Source organism: Protopterus annectens, chromosome 13.part0, assembly GCF_019279795.1.
Source record: "Protopterus annectens isolate FY-2018-M chromosome 13.part0, PAN1.0, whole genome shotgun sequence".
NCBI classification, from domain to species: domain Eukaryota; kingdom Metazoa; phylum Chordata; order Ceratodontiformes; family Protopteridae; genus Protopterus; species Protopterus annectens.
Genome location: NC_056747.1, coordinates 1,067,895,396 through 1,067,917,544, shown reverse-complemented (window position 1 = coordinate 1,067,917,544; position 22,149 = coordinate 1,067,895,396). Strand labels below are relative to the sequence as shown.

At 36.5% G+C, this 22,149-nt stretch overlaps 1 protein-coding gene across 1 annotated transcript in view; it reads left to right on the top strand.

Moving 5' to 3' along the window:
* The window catches only part of STAC2 (SH3 and cysteine rich domain 2), an 816,617-nt gene that overhangs the window by 438,497 nt on the left and 355,971 nt on the right, over positions 1–22,149 (top strand). The window contains exon 7 of the mRNA XM_044055061.1: positions 13,057–13,112. Within this exon, the coding sequence (XP_043910996.1) occupies positions 13,057–13,112 (56 nt within the window). The remainder of the gene's footprint in view (positions 1–13,056; positions 13,113–22,149) is intronic.

The window sequence follows — 22,149 nt, the reverse complement described above, 5'->3', positions numbered from 1 at the left end:
TGGGAGAGGCTCATGTCAATTATAGGTCATTAATGACTACTAGCTATATGCAGGGGTATCCATGGTGACTACAAACTGATTGCAGTATATGTCCATACTCCAAAGGGAAACATTGAAGTTTTATGTTTATTTTGCTTTTGTTTAGCGAGATTGTTTGATTAGGTTTCATCAAAAAACATTTCAGTGAATGCTCAGGGAGCAGGGAGAAAAGCTCCAAAACATTACCAACATTTTTAATTATACATTCAGTAATATACACGAACAGACATTAATTAATATACATTAACAATTGCATATACATTTGCTAATTAGATTACATTCATATGAAAACAGAGGCAGCTATTACAGTATAAAAGATATCTATGCATTAATTGATCTTTAATACTGAGCATTTGCAAAGGTGATTCAGTGGGTTTGTAAGATACATAATAGATCATGTGATTAGTGCCGAAAAACGTAAAGAAATTGAGGTGAGGTAAGGAACTATATAGGTCAGAACATGTTAGCATTATAGTTAAGACATAGGGTGTAAAACAAATATATATATATATATATATATATATATATATATATATATATATATATATAGTGATTGTAAGGTTTATATTAGAATTGTAGGAGTGGGTATGAACAGTGTCACAAATAAACATAGCTGAGAAATGCTATTAAAACTATTTAGGCATTGGTGAAGACAAAGTTGTGGGGTATAACATTCTGAATAAAAGAAATAGTTTGGTGTTATGCCCAGCTGACGCTAACAGATACCTTTACCCTGAAATTGCAAAAGAGCAGATTGATAGGAAAAGATTTTGTTGTGTTTTAAATGAGTTTGCATTCTGAGTTAATTTCAGTGGTAGAGGGATGTGGTTCCTTAGTTTAGCTACGCATTTTGAATATAGAGCATCACTTGCAGTATTAGATGATTTGGCTGTAGTGATCAGTGATTTTTCTCCATTGTGTAAAATTCTGTTGGGGGAGTAATAAGTTATGTGCTGGACAGTTTTCTGGTGATGTGGTAGTTCTAACCAGTTTAATTCTCTAAGAGCTGTGCAGTGGTGTGTTCTATTGTTAAATTTAACAGCAAATGTGTCTGTTTTATTATAACATCGTTCAGGTATACAGAGTTGTGAGACTTGAAGTTTAGTGAAGACTGGGGTAGCATGGAAGAGAGATGGCATTAAAGAAAGTAAAGGCTGTACGTCCTCTGGTTATGAAAGTAAGTTATGCTTTTTACTCTGTGTAATGTATCTAGATTTTAATGTTTTTTAACCACATGTGATACATGGTGATTGAATTTCATCCATGAAGACACCCATTAATTTTGTGTGGTTTACTTAATTAATTAATTAATTAATTAATTAATTAATTAATTAATTAATTAATATTTTACATTTGTTTACCTGAAGGTCCGACTGGGCAGAGCTGTCCATTTTCAGCAGAGGCCCAGGCAGAAAAGCTTCAGAACAATTGCTAACATACTATACATATATTTACACATTCCGTTATAAAAATATAGCAGACAATAACATATGATTGCATAAGTTATTTACATAAGCATAATGGTTTAGACCTACAATTAAAAGTATAGCAGGTAGTAACATTTGATTACTTGTTCTGTCATGGTGTTGGTAGAGATGATAGCTAATGGGGTTGTTTTGGAAGAGATGTGTTTTGGAGTGAAAAGAAGTAATTACATTTTGTTTAGTGTTTAGAAACAGTTGTGAATTATTTAGCCATGTTTCAATTGATGAGAAACATTGCTGTGTAAGGTCTTGGGGTTTAGAAGGAAATTAGGCAGAACAGATTAGGGTCAAGACATTAGCATGTTGAACGTGGATAGTATTATTTGTAGTAGTATGTAGGTCATTGATGAATATGTTGAAAAGTACGGGACCTCGTATAGATCCTTGTGGTACACCAGTACTTACTGGCTAGAAGGGGAAGACATTATTTTCCATTTCCTTGCATGTGCTGTGTTAGAGAGGTAGCTATGGAACCATTGCACTGAAGAGTTGATGAGCCCTGCAGATAAAAGTTTATGTAAGAGTTTCTGGTAGGAGACAGTATCCAAAGGTTTTGATAAGTTTAGGTAAATGGTCCATTTGGGAAAATGGTGGAGACTACACTTGGCATTTATGTGGGCAGGTGTTATAACAGTATTAACAAACTTCTGCAAAGTGATAGTTGCACTGTGATAAGGACAGAAGCCATGTTGAGTTGAAGACAGAAGCTGGTTATCTATGAATACATTTTTCTAATATTGTTGATAGGGGGGATAAAGTGGTAATTGTCCTATAGTAATAGTGAGTATCAGAAAACAAGGAAACACGTTAATGTAAATGGTGTGTTGCAGCTGTCATATGGAAGGTTTGAGGAACCAGCATTTATGCATACTGTGACACCTTGATATGGCCATCTATGTTATGGCAAGTATGTTCACATGAACTTTGCAGGTCCTATTAATAGCTCAGTCTTCCTGATTTCAGTGGATGTCCACACAAAACTGACCAGAAGTAATCTGTATGGTGGATATGAAATCAGAATAGATGCCATCAGTATTATGGACGCTGTTCACAATCAATGGCTTGAGTGACAAAATTAATAGCAGTGCTGTCATATTTTAATAAAGCTACAAGACATTCATAAAGTAAAATGGAATTGGGTATGTTATTGTTGTACTTTACTATTCAGCTACAAATTAATTGAGAGAAACATTTTAGACCGAATGATAAGTCCCTGTAATTCAAGAAAGATTGTATTGTCTTTGCATTCAGCAGTCATGAGCACTGTACTAGCAATGTTATTCTTGAATAGAAACTTGCATATGAAGCAGTGCTTAGTGAAACCACGTATGTGCAGACAAACATTTGCAATACAAATTCAAGATCTAAATAACAGGCCATTGTGAAGTTTTACTGTGGAGTCAAAAGGCATTAACTAGAGGCTGAGAGAGAGATAAATGATGATGTTGACAAAACTGGCTCTTAGACATACAGTAATAAGGTATCTGGAGAAGATGCATCACCCACTTAACATTTGTCCACAAACCACACGAGTTGCAATAAGCTGCTAGATAGTTGCACAGAGAAAAAACATCTAATGAGCATGATTATACCACGGACTAATGACTTCTGCTACTTATCCTTCCATAAAAAAAACTAATAATTTGTACCCCATGATGATCGTCTGACCAGATTTATAAATTAAGTAGATTTAATGACCATAAACATTTTTGAGAGAAATGACCGATCACTGGTATGTTGCAAGAGGTAAGATGTGCTAAACCTTTGTCCAGAAATAATGAATAGATGATCAGACTGTGCACAAATGAAGTACTGTGGAAGATGATACCATGGAATCTTCAAAAAGAGACACTTCCAAAGGGTTTACCCTCATCACTGGTTCAAGCCCACTTGGGCCACAAATACTGTATCCTGAAATGCTCCAGTATGAGGCTAAATTTGTACAGTAACAGGTTTATAGGTTCATAGGTTCATACTAGGCTATCTGCACTAGGGCATTTATAAGCCTAGCCAGAGTATGTTTGGCTTTCGCCACCCATTTTAAATTAATTTTGCTATGCCCTTTTTCGAGGTTAGTATACTGTGCCTCTGTCTAACAGTGACACAGAAGTGATACCCGGGGTAAACCTACGATCTCCCATCCACTCATCAAGATTCCTCTTGAAAAGAGTCAATGAGGGACTCTGCCTAACCTGGACTGGGATTTTATTCCAGAGTGAAGGGAGCCTCTGGGTTATGAATCTGTCCCTCCAGCATGTCCTATTTATTTCAGTGCTGAGGTTCAAGTCCCAAGGATAATGGCGTAATACCTATGTCTGCTACCACTTAGTGTATGGTTCCCTGCTATAGTTCCTAGATGGGTGCCTTCTTTACAAACAGTGGGCATTTTCTTTTTATATCCACCTGGGCATTTACTATCCCAAATCACCTTGATTGGTGAAGTGCGGATCCACTCCCCGTAAGTATATCCATATAATATTTGCAAGGGTGTGTATATATATATATGTGTGTGTGTGTGTGTGTGTGTGTGTGTGTGTGTGTGTGTGTGTGTGTGTGTGTGTGTGTGTGTGCGTGTGTGTGTGTGTAAGCATGTGATAGACTGAGATCTAGTACTGGAGTAATTCTCTGCCTTACACCCTTAACTTGTCAAGCTAGGCTCTAGGTCTGTGTCTTACCTGACTAGGATAAATCAGTTACTGAAAAATGACTGTATGCAGGGGGTTAAAATATGTTTTATTTAAATATTGTAATGTATAGGGCACATGATCTTCGTCATCATCACATTGTAGTGCATTAGGAAAGTGAACAATTTATACCTGAGAGAGACAACAACACTAAAATACATCACTATTGCATGTGTTGGTCACATGGGCTGCAATTTTAACATTGTGCTATTTTTTTTCGGTGTGTGAAAAGTGGAGACTAACCAGGTTTAAAAAGTGAAGTCATATGTATTCACAGAGCTGCACAATGATGTGACTGGTGAAAAGACAAGAAAAACCCAGAATATTAAAAACAGTATATATTTTTTTTCAAAACCAGTTCTAAATTTTGTTACAGAATGTTGGAACAGATTTGGACAAAAGGCTTAACACAATATTATTAGACTTATCCTTTATGCTTTGAAATGTCTTTTGTACTTTACTTACTGGTTCCTTAGCTGACCCAATCAAAACTTCATGCTGGACTTTCTTGAAGAATCAGACTGTTGCAGTGCAACCTTATGGTAAAAAGGGACTTCCAGTGACACTGGTTCATCAGAGTTTCACAACACATCCTTTTGAGTGTGCTTGTCTATCAAATGCTTAGCAGATAGCCTCAGGCATACTACAGCACTGCTGGACTATTGAGTTTAGGGAGTAAATTAATACTCCATTATCTTAAGGGCATTTTTCTGGTCAGTTTATATAATAACTCACCAGTTTCATTTTTAAGGAAAAATAACACATTTGCTACTGAGTGCAGAGCTTTATATTTTAAAATAAATGTTCTGCAAACACCTTTTAACTTTGTCAGTGCTTTTGTAACATTAAAGATCATAATTTTTCAAAAACGTATGAGTTTTCATATAAGTACTACATTTGAACATTGTTTCCATTGTACTTAATAGGCATTTTGTGAACTTTAAATAATTTCTCTACGAAAAAACAGATTTTCTGTTACCGTTTTTAGTTTATGAGACTGAACATTTTTAAACTACCACATATATATCTGTTGTTATAAGAATTCATTCACAGTTCTACATATACATATATATATATATATATATATATATATATATATATATATATATATATATATAGATATTTTTTTTTTGTTATTTGCCCCAGATGATAATTAACTTGAAAAAGAGTGAGATTAGGTTGCTCCCATACACTCATAGCCTTGAAGATATGCTGGCTCTATAAATGATGTTTCAGATACTTTGAGAAGTGTGGTATGATTAATGATAATTTGATCTGGGTCTGTATCACATAATCGAATGACCACATTGTCGAATGTATCATCCCATTGACAATGCAGGCCATTGAACCATTTTTGACTGAGATCACATTACCATAGGGATCAAAAAAATTGCCCTTTTCACCACTGTAGTGTGATCATGGAGTTGGTATATATAATTAGCAGGGGGTATAGGAGGCACAGCCCCCCCACATGCTGAATTCATGGACTGCATTGTCGATGAGATGACATTCAACAATTTGGCCAGTCTGTTATTTGACAAAGACCCATTTAAACCTTACTTGGAAAAATGTCACTGGTTATACTGGAAGACAATCAAAGCTGTCAAATTTATTAGTGAAAGTTCTTAAAAAGGAAGTGCCAACCAAAGAGTTACAAATGTGCACTTGATTTCACCAACAGGTATTGCTCAAGGATAAATAAAGATAGTTCTTTGCTCTACCGCCTAGGTTTCAATAGGACAGTCTCTTCTGGAATATCTGTTGAAAATCAATATATATTTTCCTGTTGTATTTTGGTACAATCTATTTTTCATATGTTTTACCACATACTGTATGATAGTAAGTTCACCTATTAATGAGTAGTTGGTTCCTCCATTTATGCTCGAACATTATCTATTGCTTCAGGTAATAGATTTTATTTTGGCAGCTTTCTTATGTTGACTGTAAATCATTCTACCATTCCATTAGCTTGTGACCAAAGTACTATTACCATTCAACATGTCAGAATCTGTGCTTTACAGTGTCTGAAGTGCAAATTAATAAAGTGAGGACCATTGTGATTTCTTACAGTCTGGCTGGACATGTGGGACATTTGACTATCCGTCTATCAGCACATACAAATATTTATTATAAAAGTGAATTCTAGCGTTTGTCACAGCTGTGTGGGGAATTCGTATGTCTTGGACGTTCTATTCCTATTGCACTGTGTGTGGGTCTGTCTGTGTGTGTGTTTGTACGTGAACTGGCACACCAAGCATTCTTTTAAGACCTTTTCAATCAGTTCATCAGTGTTTGTATTTTGTACAGCTATTTCTTGTGATTCACAATGCATCCTTTTCTGTCACTTTTATGGGTATAATTAGTCTTGTCCAATTTAAAAATGACTTCCCTTTTACAGAAAGTGTTACCTCACCATCATACCTCACAACCTGTTATAGCAAGAAATCTGGACAAAGCAATAAATAATGGGGGGACAAAGGGCCAAAAATAGGTACACTTTTTAAATATTGGTCTTACAAACTTAAAAAGTAGCTAGAACAACAGGTTTTGCATTAGTATGAATTAACTTAAGGGTATGAAGTCTGAAACTCAAATGACTGTCATTATTTTCTGACTTCAACCCTCAATAATTTGCCAGTGATTTTCCAGAAAATCACAGTTTTATGAGAAATGGACCAAACATATGAGGCAAAAATCTGGACATTCTGCGAAAATCTGTACAGTTGAAAGGTATGCTCACTATCACAGTTTTCAGATCCATATACTTTTTCAACATCACTATCATCTTAATTATTCTTATTCCATATATCATTAGTGCAGGATTCTTTTGCTGTACAGCTGTGTCTTTCTTCATTTCAGCTTCTCTTTCTTTATTATAAGGGTCTTGCAACTGCATGTTCAAAAATTAAGATCACAAAGTCCTCTGGCATTTTTAAGTCCATCCCTTTGCTATGGATTTAACAAGATGCATGGATACATATTATGCAGTTGCAGCCACAGAGACACACACTGTCTCCGTGTCCTAAGTGGAAGTTTAGTCTTTTGATTAAGTATTGTCTCCACCAGTTTATAATCTAGGGGTAGAGTGACCACCGTGCCATATATTTATGTGATAGTGTTCACAGGCCTGTTCTTTTTTCTTGCTTGTTCAGCTGTTGTGGCCCCTGTCTTCACTTCATCATATCTTTTTAGTATGGCTATATATTCTTTCTACCCAGTGTCCACTCAGAGTAAGTTTTAATAGGCATGTGAGCATTCACCATATCAGCTGACTGTAGTTTTTTTTTTCAGTAAACACTTAATATGGTCTCAACATCCTGGCATGCAGTGGTATATACATGTATACCACTGGTATACATCAACCTATCTGGAAGATGCATTTTATATCCTTACTTCTTTATCTCTTACAGGTGTGCTCTGTCATATTCAGGGATGGTTAGCATGGTGGAATATGGGTCTGGGTATGCCCTCCTAGCCTCAGTGACTGACGACATGGTGTGTACTGCTGGGAATTGTTTCAAGAAAGTAGTTAGTGCATGCAGGATTTTGTATCTAGACAGGGTCAAGAAATGAGGAAGTCACCAAACATATTGCAGACTGATCTTTTAAAGATTAACACGGGGTTAATGAATACAGAAAATATGCTGTAGTTATCTTATTACAGTAAAGATTAAAATAAATATATAATAAAGCTACAGTAAAGAACAGCATGTAAGTAGAACTGCATAGACTCATAGGTTCTTAGGTAAGCATGAGGCAATGGGTCTGCTGACCATTGCAAGCCTAACCAAAAAAAAATTAAAAATTTAACTCAAGCTTCAAGGTGGCAAGGGTGCTACTCTGCTTGACATGTAGTAGAAGTTGTTGCAGAACTGAAGAATATGTTGACGTATGAATCTCTCATGCCAATGCATCTTATTTATTTGCTGATGAAGGGTTAGTTCCTTTAATCTAGTAGTTGAAGTACCATTGGTTCTGCAAAGGAAGCGGGAGGTCACATAGGGCTGGAACTTTAATGAAATGAAAGGCTAGGCACAACTCTCCATGGAGGAGTCTGTAAGAGACTGAAGACAGAGAAAGTGTTTAACACCTCCAGTATACTCAACTATTTCAAGACCATAAAATGATACATAACCCATCATTGCTTTTTGCATCTGAACTGTATTGCTTAACATTTTAATATTGTAATTTTATACTGTAAAGTGCTTTTCTCTCCTGCCATCTGCTGAAAATGGGACTTGTAACCTGTCAGACTGTCCTGTTAAACAAATGCCAGATAAACAAATAAATGAATAAAAGGGATGAGAATATCCCATGATAACTAAGATTTTTCAGGCCTCTGATCTTTTTAGTCACGAATCTGAGGTCTCTTAAGTTTTCCAATATGTTTAGAAAATGCATGCCAAAAGTTGCTTAATATTCAATAATGGGTTTGATAAGATATGAGTAAAGGGTTATAGCTTGGGCCATTATTTTAGAAGTTAGGGTCTAACAACCCTCATTTTGTACCTCAGAGCTTCACTTCAAGACTCAGTCTTCTGAGTCCTTGTTTTCTGTTCTTTCTTTTCTTTCTTTTTTCAGCCATTTTGGCGTATCTGTCTCTCATAAGTGCATCATCGGGGTGATAGTACTGCCTGGGATTCTTTTTCATAATACCTACTGACAAGGTTTCCTCAGAATAAGATGTAACAGTTATATCACTTACAGTTTTTATTGATCTTGTATCACTTAAAATGTTTATTGATCTTGAAGAGGGCCATATGTAGTGGCTACTTCTCGTCTTCCCATTATCGCAGTGTGTTTGGATAACCCTGCCATTCCATCACACTGAGCTTGGATGACCCTTCTGTGCATCGGGAGTAAGGTATGCTTTTCATTTTACCTTCGTTTCTTCTTTATCTCTTACATATTTGCTGACTCATTTTTACTGGATGTCAGGACTGTGAAGTTGAGCATGCCCTCCTAAATTCAGTTCATGGTACCATGGTATGTGATAGGATATGGTACCTGAGTGAAGAGCTAGACAATATAATATGCTTAGCAGGTAAGAATCATCAGAGGAGGACTTCCTAAGTTTCCCATTGTTATGGGTCATCAGCTGATATTATAAGAAGGCACATGCTTAATTTTTTTTTTATAAGCGCAAGCTATAACTGAATCTTTGCAAATAGAAAGCATCCTGTTTTATCCTTTTATTACAGTAAAGGTCAAAGGTGAGTTATAATGCAGTTGGCCTTATGTGTACCAAAAGAGCACAACTGTACATAGTATACAGCAACAAATTGCTCAAAAAGCACATATAATACCTTCATAGGATACCATAGCAGATACAGGCAAAAAGTGACTGCAGACTGCTTCTATAACAGTTGTAGATTAAATAAAGATGGATGGTGATGCTTTGCAAATACAAGAGTAAGGCATTCAGTAACTCAGAATGCTCTGAGTTCAGTGTCTCTGTGTAGCTGTCTGTCAGGAAATGATATGATATGATTGATGGATCTGGTAAAGGCACTGGTGGGAAGTAGCATGTAGACTGCATCGATGAAACCTAGAAATTTGTACACAAAAACACAGCACATAGATTAGTGCCCTTATAGGAAAGAACACTTTCCTGATGTCAGATAAAGAATTTTGAACTATATATATCAAGAGTCTTCTGCTAAGCAATGGGCAGGACTGACTGATAATCATCAGGTAAATAGCTTAAAGTTATCTAGTCCACTTACTAAAGCTCAGCGTGACAGCATATCATGTATCTCTTCATATTTTGGGCAACCTGTACCATTTAATTCTATTTCAGAATCATAATAGCTGCTATTTATTACAAATTCTTGTATTGCCTTCCTGTCAGTTTGCCAGTCACCATGAATAATTTATTCTACATCTGAATAACTTTCATGAAAATGTTAATCAGAAAGCTGGTAAAGATGGCACATCTTTACCATATTTTAATATCAGCCTATGTCATAATGAAGTATTATGATTTTTTTCATGTAAGAGGTGTACTATCTGCATACTGAAGCATGAAAAAGTACCAGAGCAGTAAAAGTGCAAAGAAATATTTGCTGCACAGCAATTTAGAAGTTACCAGACTGCATTTTATGAAAAAGATGTTTAGTTGTGTTCTTCCAGTAAGCAAAGAAGGCTTTTTTTTGGATTTTCCAGATTAGGAAATTCTACTAAGAAGGTACTTAGCAGGACAGATTTGTTTCTTCTGCTCAGATTAGTGCTGATTTTATAGATTTGGACAGTGCATCTGTTGTTGGATCTCTTATGACATTTCCCCACTAAGCTGCTGCTTTTGGTATTTATTTTTGAAGAACTAAGGAAAACAGGGCTTACAGTTCTGATGACTGAAAGAGCTGTATTGACACATCTGACAGACATGCATGTGCCAGACTTTTGTATCAAAATTGATATTTTAGAACTAATGAAATGCTGTGTCATACTTCGTCTGGTGCTAAAGACAATCATAATTTGTAAACGAGGCCACAAAGTACAACATTGGTGTTTCTGAGAGATACAATAAGAGTCAGGTATAGCAAATGTAAACTACATTATTTTACCTCTCCATCAAAAGTGCAAAGTCATCCCACTGCAACAACTAGCCTTGTAAAAGGGAAGGTGTGTGGTGGTCTGACTTTTGTTATGTCGTTTATCTTTAGGAGCGAGAAGACGTGATGACAGGGTCATAACTCCTAAGCTGCAGTGAGCTGAAGTTAATAGCATCTGAAACCTGATGAGGTGTTATTTGTTTCCTGCACTGATCTTTGCCTTATGCAGTGTTATATCTCTGCCAGTTATTCAGTCAAATGCCATTTGGAACATAAAATCTTATGCTGTAATAAATCTTTGTCTAGAATATGCAAAGCAGAGGCCTAATAAAGCCAAAGGTCTGCAATGTTTTGTGAACTACTGAGAATATAGTTCAGGGAATAAGGCTAGGAGATTTTAACTAATGTTTTCATGGAAGAATAGTTTTGTTTCTCTTAGTCTCTATTTGCATACTTTGTAACACACTGATTGAAATCACCTATCCAAAGTCAAAGTTCTTGCATCACCCACATTAACTATTAATCCTTGACACTGTCAACTTTTCCAGTGGTCAGATACACACATGCTTGTACACGTATGTCATATGCTTGTACACATACTCAAGCAGTGACAATTTTTAAGCAAAATTCCAAAAAGGAGTATTCCAATAAATCTCTGTTTAAAAAGTGAACTGTCCTGCTAAGTATAATTATTTATGACTGAGGGGCAGTACATTGGTGCAGCGTTTAGTATTGTTACTTCATGGCAACAGGTTCTCTGGTCTGATTCTTGACTGGGAAGCCTTCTGCATGGAGTCTGCATGCCATCTCTATATTTGTGTGTGTTTCCTCTGTATGCTATGGTTTCCTCCCTCATTTCAAAGACCTGCAGTAGTTGGACTGGACAGTTCAACTTAAAATGGCTATAGGTGTGAGTGTGTGGTACTGAAAAACAACAGCAGCAGGGCTAGCTACCCAGTGGTGTGAACATTGGCTCTAGATGATTGTCATTGCTAAAGTGACACCCTGACCCCATGTGGGAAAAATGCATAGTGGCTGGATAGATACCTGGTTTAAACTGAGCTAACCTTTCTCACAATGGCCTCTATCAACTATCAATCCCTATTTAGTCAGAAAGTACAATTTGATGATAGTGAGATCCAAGACTGCTGGATAATGGACTTTTTCCCATACCGCCCAAGGTAGCACAGTCTTTGAATTAATATATTTAGAGAAGCAGGGACGTGGGGACTGCATGGTGGGGGGCGTGCCCATATATGTTTTTGCTGATTTTTTGGTTGAAGTTGATGGTTTCTGTTGTCAGCATTATTATTCTTGCATTTGTCAGTTTAGCTAAGAACAGTTAGATGAATTACTGTGAATCCTTTAGAACTAGATTAGATCATAAAAACTGAATATGATGCTTAACAATGGGTCAGTGTGTTATGGTAGGGATAACATTACATCTTAGGACAATAATAATCATCAAGGAAGCTATCAGTATTGAAAAAAACTCCTGTGAATTTGCATTCACTGAATACAGTTTATGGAGTGTAAACTCATCTGAAATATTATAATAGCAGAAAAAAAAAAAACAGCCCCCGGCATTGTTGGAGGTTTCAGCCCCAGAGCCCTGAATTTATATATACTAACTCTGAGGTCACAGAGCTTCAAATAAAAGCAAATAATTGGTTTGGCATATTCTGCATGTCTTCCCATTTATCCATTACTGTGCATTTTGATCAATCAAAATCCATTCAAAGAAATGACAGTATAAAATGTTCAAATTACTACATCAATTTTCATGAAAAGACCATTCAATAGCTGATTGTAGATAAGGAGTAATGTGTGTTGAATGTGAGTTTGGAGGGGTAATAACTCAGGAGAATGCCACTGCAAGCCTCAGTGTGGCACTTGGGTTTTCTGAGGAAGCTGAGGTCAAGCATTCTAGCTGGTCAGTAACAGGATAATGTACAGTTTTATCTTTTAGAAAATTTAAAACTGTGGCGATATCAGCTTATACCAGAACACTGAGTATTGATTAGATACTACAAGGAAAGTGCCTTCAGATGGCCTTTTCCAGAAGAATATGGAAGTGATTTTTATAGATAGTAGAAGACAAGGCAAGCTGTAGAAGACTAGTCACAGTTTGTAGAACGTGTGACATTCAGCTTGAATGCAAAGAAACAGTCAAGCATTTAGTAAAAGTAAATGATTTATTGTGATTTTTTTAAGATAATAAATGTAGCATCTGTTTTCATAATATTTTAAAATGTATTTGAAAAATGCCTTCAATTGTGTTTGTTGGCTTTTCAGTTTTCACATCTTCCGATAATGAAAAAGCAACGCCAGAAATGAAGAGTAATGTACAGGTAAGGAGAATGATGTGTGTAATTTCATTCTGACAGGGAACATAACTAAATGAAATTAGAAAGTTGTTTGATAAGAGACAGACAGTGTTGACTTCCTAATGCAAAACTAAATATCCGATAACTCAAACTGCAGGCTGAGAAATTAGGAAATTATTTGATTTTAGTAAGAAATTATATTTGGGTATTATTTATATTGCAATCTAAAAATAACTACCCTTCCCATTTTAAAAAAAAAAGCATCTAAGCCAGATCCACTGGCTTAGAGGGATAATGCCTCGGCTATGACCCAAGTACAAGTCTGACTAGCTACTTCTCAGCGTCAGAGATCATGTGTCCGGACAGTCTCAGTGGACAAAATCTCACTGAAAGCAGTATTTCACAGGACTACAGCCCACAAGTGGGTCATAGCCAATTGATTATAGTGGATATAGAGGTTTAGATGTATAATGCAAAGGACCATGTCATCTCATTTGGCAATACTAGTCATGCACATGGAAGGACAGGGCATAATCAAAAAAAAAAAAGTCTCCCAGCACACATCTGATGGCTCCCTCCCCCAGCTGGCTGGACTCTAGCCCACACAGAAAAGAATGGGCCATAGTCAACTTCTCCAGAGTGAATAGACAAATGAGTCAGTGGAGCAGCTGGAAGGGCATAGATAAAAATGTTTGATTTAACATTTGATTTAAAAAGCTCGGAGGAATTCCAGAAATAACTTTAATTAATTAAACCTGAAAGTAAAATCTTTTAAACTGCAGCCTGAATCGGACAAGTTATTTTACAAATATATGACTAAATAGCATGAAGTCTAACTGAATATGTTGCTCCTCCTTTGAGGGGCTCTGGAATGGGTAAAACAATTTGAAGTAGACTCGTTCCTTCTCTTGCATTCCCATACTTAATATGTATACAGATCGAATGGTACATGCAGACAATCCCAACAAATGAGTAAGGGATGCACACACAAAATATCCCTAGCTGTTCAGCACTTTTTACCCAAAGTTAATCTTTGGAAAGTTCCCATGTTTAATACATAGAATGCATAAATCGTCCATGTCTGTTTGTTGTCACCAGATCATGAGTTAGAACCAGTGATGTGTGTGCGTGTGTGTGTGTGTGTGTGTGTGTGTGTGTGTGTGTGTGTGTGTGTGTGTGTGTGTGTTTTTCAGTTCCAGCTACAGCAGATAACATAAATACTAAATTAGTTTCTTCAAGTGGCAGTTTACACAAATTTGCAGGGATCTGAACTTGTTAGGCTGTAACTTTGGTGCTTTGCTTTCTTTGTTTATGTGAGGTAGTTGCTGAGTTTTCTGCATCAAGGAATGTTACCTTTCATTTGTTTTTACTTTGTTCATTGTTGGTTCTTTATTTACTCAAACTGTACCCATAATTTCTGTTTCGCTACGAGTTGACTTATTTGGGGCAACATCGCATCATCTGTTTAAGGATTCTTATCTTTTTTCTTGGCTGTGTGACCAAGGAATTAGTATATTTATGAAAACAAGATGTGAGGTATGAATACCAGTAATTAAGGAGTGCAGGAGGTGCTTGACCTTTCCAAGAAATGCAAACTTTATTTTTTAGGGGACATCAATGTTATTGGGATCTGCTGTAAGAGGATGTGCATTTCAGTATTAGATCTGTCAGAATGACCACATAAGATGAATTTTCTCTTCCTTTTATTTATTTTTTGGCCTGGTACTGAAACATGACATCAGTAACTGTTACAAAGACATGCTTCCTTCCTTAAGATTATTGCTACTGAAATGAGAAGCAAGGTATTTTAGCAAAGGTCTTTTAGCAAAGCTCTGCACATAAGATTTCCTATAAAAGACCTGCATAAAGGACTTTTCTAAAGATTCCAGACAGAAAATAAGGAATTAAGAGCCCAGACTTGAATCTAAACTTCCTGGCTTCAGTTGTAAGATCACCATACCCACAGTAAACTCTCTTTTCCATGGGTACAGATGTCATCTTTTATATCCAGAATTATAACAAAACAAAAAGTAATCAGGGGAAAGAAGATCAAAGTAAAATAATTTTCAAATACTGTTAATATTAATGTAGAACATTTTAAAACAATGTCCACATTTAGTAGAGATGGTGAAAATTTTGAGACAGAGTTAAAATTATCTCTAACAATTTGGGCAGTTGAGAGGCATGCCCAGGCGGATCATTGTTATGAGATTGCCCTCGTATTCATATCCTGTGAATTTATTTCATGATGAACTGATAGGTACACACTAAACTTGTTTCTTCAGATTGAGATCTTGTGATTTCAGTCATTACCTCCCCTTACCCATTCAGATATAGCAACACCTCCTCATGTAAGTGAGATGTCACACCTACAGTCCCTTGAGCTAATTTCTGTGTCTGAAATGAGGCTATGGGAAGTAATAAATTTTATTTTTCTGTCAGTGGTATAACATATAACACACTTGCCTTTGGTGCTGTAGGTTGTGGTTTTTATTCCTGCAGCAAGATGGTTGATTACTTATTTTGCAGTGCAGCATAAAGGGGATGCTGTTCTCCTGAGTATGTTGTCCTTTGGATGGGACATTAAACCAAGGCCCCATCTGCCTGAGTTGGTGATAGTTTAGATGGATGTAAAAGATAGCAAAGCATCTATTGAAAGGAGTAGGGTTCCTTTATTTATACACAAAAAGGACTCTTATTTACAATGTCTTTACATATTTACAAATGTACAAATATATTAATATACAAATCTATTTTGCACATATTCATAATTTCCTTTAGATTTATACTAATTTTCATCCCTATTACACCCCATTCCTTTTTCTGTAACCACCATCTGATTTTACTTAATATTTTTGCTAAAATCCATTCACCATTAAATATAATTTCATTTGTTCTTTTATTCCATATAACCCATATGACATAAAAAATGTTTTAGCCATTCATTTAACATATTCTTTGCTTCTATTTACTATATTCATATTTAATTATATCCATGTTTATTTTTCCATTTCTTTTATATCTTCATAAACATCTTCTATACATCATTTTCACCATAATTTTTTTACTTTTATGTTTCAAGAACATGTGTTCCATAGTTTCTTCTTCTTGACAAAGTAATCATATTCTATCACGTTTCCTTTTATGTGGCATATTTCCTTTTATTGGCAATTTATCTATTACCAGTCTCCACAAACAATCTTGACATTCTATTTTCTGATTATATCATTTGTTCTTATTTTTATAGCTTTAATTTTTTCATCTGTTAGATTTTCCCATAGATTACATAGTAAATGTTTTATTATTACATTTTTATACCATATTTTTCTTTTTCTATACCAATTTTTATTTTCTGAAAAATTTTTCTTGGTAACATTTTATTTCTCTATTCATACATTCCTTTTATCTTTTACTTTGTCTACCATACCCCAAAATTGATCATACTTATATTTATACAGATTTACTACTAATCTCTCATTTTTTTTCATGTATCCACTGTAACACTTTGTACAAAATTAATGAAGCAGAATATACCACTGTGTTAATTAACCCTAAACCTCCTTCCTCTTTATTTACATACAAAACTTCTCTTTTCACTATGTTTAATCTAGAAGCCTGTATAAATGAAAAAATATATATCTGCAATAATTCGTTTTCAAATACTGTTGACAACATAAATACACTTGCTAAGTATGGTGGTTTCCCATTAGTACTGAATTTATCAAGTAATCTTATTTTCTAACTGATAATTTATATGTTCTACAGAAAAGACAGTTTTTTTATTTCTTCTGTTGTTTTTCCCATTGAATCCTACTTGCATATTTATTCCCAAATTTTATACTGAACTCAGAAATTTAATTCACTGAAAAATTTATATTCCTATCTTTACTACCTCAACTAAACCTTTACTATTTTTTTTATTTAAAACCATCCCTATCACATAGACACTCATTTTTGTAAATTATTACTTCTTTTATCCAAATGTTGCTTTTTTGCAGTTACTATAATGTCATCTGTATATGCAAACAGAAATGGAATCCTTAACCATTCTGGTGTTATATACCCTGCCTCTTTCATTTTGCAATTTATTTTGCATTCTGTCATATTCATAATTAATGCAAAGTGTATACAAATCATTGGGCATCCTTGCCTTACACTGTCTTCATAGGATCATAGGAAGCTACTAGGCTAATGGCCCTAGGGCCCTTTATAAGCCTAGCCAAGTTCTACCTTTATTTCCTCAATCAGCACCAATTGCCCCTGTCCAAGAGGGACACAAGTGAAACGCCTGGGTTGAATTTACAGCTACCCATCCATTCGTCCAGATTGCATTTGAAGAGGGCCAGCAAGATGCTCTGTTTGAAATTAAATGTGAGTCCATTCCAAAATTGTGATAACCTCTTGGAGCAAATCTATCCTTCCAGCAGGTTCTATTAACATCACATACCAGGTTAAGGTCTTTAGATTGAATAACCCGTTTGACTTGCAGATATGCAGAATTTCCAGTAAAGCAGGGTCAGAGATTGAATAGTCTGTGTGAAACAGAATAAAGTGACATTGATTTAAGATGATCCACATAGGACATATGCTGAAGACCTTGAATTTTCCGTGTGAAGAACCTTTGTGGTCTCTCCAGTTGCTGCAAGTGCTTAGGGTATTGTACTCAATTATTGGTCTGATGGGAGAAGAGTACAGAGAGGTTATAATGTCTTTTTTTCCTGAATGAAATGTCCTTACTTGTGAGATGAGAAATATAGAATGCCCTTCTTACCACTGTGGAGACATGGTGATCAATGGTAAGGTTGCTGTCAACCTGCATGCCCAGGTCTCTCACCAGTGAGTGCGTACTTAGGGTGTTGTTATTGATGTGGTAGTTAGCAGGAAATTTGCACTTAATGAAAGGGATGATAATACATTTTTTGCATTGAGTTTAAGGCCATGACTTTGACACTAATTATTTGTTTTTGTAAGACCCTCTTGTAGGATACGAAACACAAAAATCCCCTATCAACAAATAAAACAGCTGGTGTAAAATATGAATAGAGTTGAGACAACAAAACAAACACCAACTGTACCACGGCTAGGAAGTTTATTGTAAAACACAGGTAAGCGCTTTCTGGGATGTACCCCTTCATCAGGATGTTGACATTGTTTGGAGATTCTATGACAGCTCCCAGTTTGCAGTCATCAGCACACTTTGTCAGCCACAGACCTTTAGTGTTAGTTTGTACTTCAGAGAAATTGATTCCAAACAATAAAGGTCCCAGGACTGATCACTGTGGAACACCACTGGTAACAGGTCTGCTGCTGGAGGTGGATTCCCCTATTTTTATTATATGGTTTCTATCAGTGAGTCAGTTAGTGACCCATCTTATGATATAAGGGTTGATACCTAGCTGTGTGAGTTTGTCAATGATGCCTGAATGGTGGATAGTGTCAAAAGCCTTAGCTAAATCCAGGTAGGCTGTATGCACAGATTTCCCCTCATCCAGGGCCTTGTTGGCTGTCTCAAAGAAGTCAATCAGGTTTAACAGGCATGGCCTCCCTTTGACAAACCCAAAATGAGTAGGGTCAAGTGTTTGGAGATTACCTATGTCTTTGTTGATAAGGTCCATGATGATTTGCTCAATGGCCTTGCAGATAAGGGTATTCAGGTTAATAAGTCTATAGTTCCCAGGATCAGGAAAGCACCAGCTTTGTGCAGAGGGATAATGGTGGCCATTTTCCATTCATCTGGGATGAATCCAGAGCTTAGACTAATTGAAAAGAGTGCCCAGTTGTGTTGCTAATTCTTGTTTGAGCCCATGTAGGACACCACCTGGGATGTTATCAGGTCCCATAGATGCTGTGTTTTTGGTCTTAGAAAGGGCATTTATGACCTGCTCTTTAGAGATACAAGGTAGGGGGCAGGTGGTAGGATATCATGGGGCATGTGTGTCGGGGACAGGGGAGTGAAGTTTTCACAAAACCTGCTGGATTACAAGTTAGCTATGTCCACAGGCTCATTATATGTATTATCATTAACTACCAGTTCAGCACAAATTTGAGCCTTTCCTTTTAGGTCACAGATGTAACTAAAGAATGCCTTATGGTTATCCGTAACCGAGGAAGCTAATTTGTATTCATAGTTTGCTTTGGAGGACTTCACAAGAAGGCTTATTTGCTTGTTTTAGCTGAGGAGGGAGTGTTTCTAGTTTAGGGCTCACTCCCTCTTACTCTTAGACAGCAATTTCTTCTTCTTACTGTAAAGCCTGTTAATAGCAGTTGTCCACCAAGAAGGTTTACTCTTCCTTGAGGAGCCTTTTTTGGTCCCATCAGGTATGGCTGAGTCAATGCAGTTATACAGATGCTTGTATAAAGCATTGGTATAAAACTTGGCATAGTTGCCAGTTCCATCTGAGTGGGGAGGTGCAGTGAAGCTATTTATTCCATCCTGTAAGTGGTTATAATCAGCTTTGGAGAAGTTTTTTAGTTTAGTTGCTCCTGGGGTTATCAAGTGTGATAAGTACTTTGAACGAGACTGATTTCTGGCCAGATCTCCCTAGGGAAGACCTCACAGTGGGGTGCTACAGTGGACCATATTGGTAAACATCATATCCAGTATGCTGGCACCCCTTTTGGGGGTGTCAACCAGCTAGTCTAGTGCATTGGAGTTAATGAAGTCAAGGAACTGTTGGGCAAGTGAAGTAGAGCATGAGTAATTTACCCAGTCAGTGGATGAGTAGTTAGTCGCTCTAAACCAGGGTGTTTGGATGTATCTTGATACACTCAAGTAGATCCAAATAGGCAGAGTGGGTGTCATGATTCATGTAGGGGTGTCCTGTAGCTGGCAGTGACTTGAATAGGTGTCCTACCAACAGTTAATTGCACCTGAAGTATCCCCAGAGAATCATACTTTTTAATCAGTCTGGAAGTGTATTTATCTTTAATGAGTATCGATACACCACCTCCTTTAGTTTTCATTCCTTCAGTTTGTGGTTTGAATGTGTAGAAGGAGGGGTATCCCGGTATGTATGGGGTGCTCCCCCAGTTTTATACCAGGTCTCGGTGACTGCACAAATTCCTAAGTCTTCCAAAGTAAGGACTGCTTCCAGTGAGTGCAGTTTTATGTTAAGACTCCTAGCATTTAGCAGCATGATTTGAGGTTGTTTTAAGATGGACTTTTTACATCAGCAATTTTGTCCTTGAGACACTGCCTAAAAAAGGCACTATGGGGGTTGCAAGAGCCTTAGCCAGTAGTCCAAATCCCAGGGGTGACAGATGAAGACCGTCTCTGGCAAAGTATCCAGGTCTATCATGTCATCCCAGGCTGATAGATACTGTATCCCCTTGGAATGACAGCAGAAAATAAGCCAATTATTGAAATTAATCATTTGCTGTTTGTGTTGAGGCATCATCCTAGGTGATGATAAAATGCTGCTTAAGGCTAGGGGCATACCTGCCTGAGACACATAATCCAAGAGCTCAGTAGTGTCTCTCTTCATATAGTCCAGAGAGGTATATCTCAATTCATTCCCACCAACATGGACTATGACAGAGTCATAACAGTACATTTTCTACAGAGACTTGAGTGCATGTGTGATATGGCAGATGCTGGCACCTAACGGACAGCTGACTGTGACCTTCTCCTTGTCCAGTCTGAGAGTAAGAGGAACATATGTGTGTCTCACAATGTAATCACCCATGACTAATATGTTTGGTTTTGTGTTTTGCCTTAAGGGCTTGACAGGTGAGACACTGGTGTGAGAGCTGTTATGTGTATTACATGTATTGTGTTCTGCAGATGAAGTATTATGTGTAGCATGCTTGTTTTTGTGTTTGGGAGGTCTCTGGTATTTAGGTATGTTTCAGGTAGACCTCTGTATATGTAGGTATGTGTGATGTGGGTTTGGGTAGAGTAGGAGATGAGGTGTGCATGCTGACAACCCGCTCATTGTCATATGCATTAACTGGTGTGAAAGAGAACATGGATTCAAGGTTGTTAATATAGTTGCATCTTTCACATGTTGAGTTTGTGTGGATTACTGGCAGAAGGTTGTCGGTGAACATGAGTCAGTTACACTGCCTCAGGATGCCCATATTCACTAAGATGGCTGGAGAAACTGCAGGAAATTGTCCATCCACAGTGTTAGGTAAAGTTATATGGTCAGGAAAGGAGGTCGCACTTAGGAATGGCTAATGTGTGAGAGGTGCATTGGTAACTCTGAGGCTAGGCTTGGTGTTCTACCTAACAGTAGAGTAGGGCTGTGAAAAACCTATGGAGGACCTCAAGCAAAGTGCTAAAGGAAAGTTTAACAAGCAAAACATTTGCATCTATAACCACTGATGGTAATCACCACTATGCGGCAGTGTGCAATGGTGCATTACACGCACCTCCATATGTATGTCTTGGCTTAATCAACCATTTACAAGTATTTTTACTTTATTATTACTGTATGCTTGCATACATCATTTCCTAACTTTCTCACTTATATTATTTCATTATTATCCATATGATTTCATGTCCAATTGTATAAAATGCTCTATTAAGGTCTCCTATCTACTTTTCAGTTTTTATTTTCTATTCCGAATTTCATCCACAGTTTCTCTGTCACTAATAATTTGTGACAGCCCTTCCCCTTTATACTATATGTACTATTTTCCATAACACATTTCATTTTGGTTTCATATCTCTCTTGTATTAGATTCATCGTATAATTATTGCTATTCCTTACTAGGGTCTATATATTAAAAGTTTCAAAACTTCAAACCTCATATGTTCAACAAAATATGAGCAATGTTTGAAACATCGAATATATAATAAAAAATTAGAAAAAAACTTGCTTTTCAACTTTGAACTTTTTAAAATTGAATCATATGGTGTTGACCATATGACATTCGAACTTTAAAAAATTCAAATAATTAATAGGGACCCCAATAATATTGGCCTCCAGTTTTTTTTATTGTTTTCTATCTTCCTTCTTCCATATGAATTTAAGTATTCCACTACATAATTCTTTATACATAAAACCTTTATTTAACCATTCATTCAAAATCTTTAAAAATATTTTTCCTAGTTCCT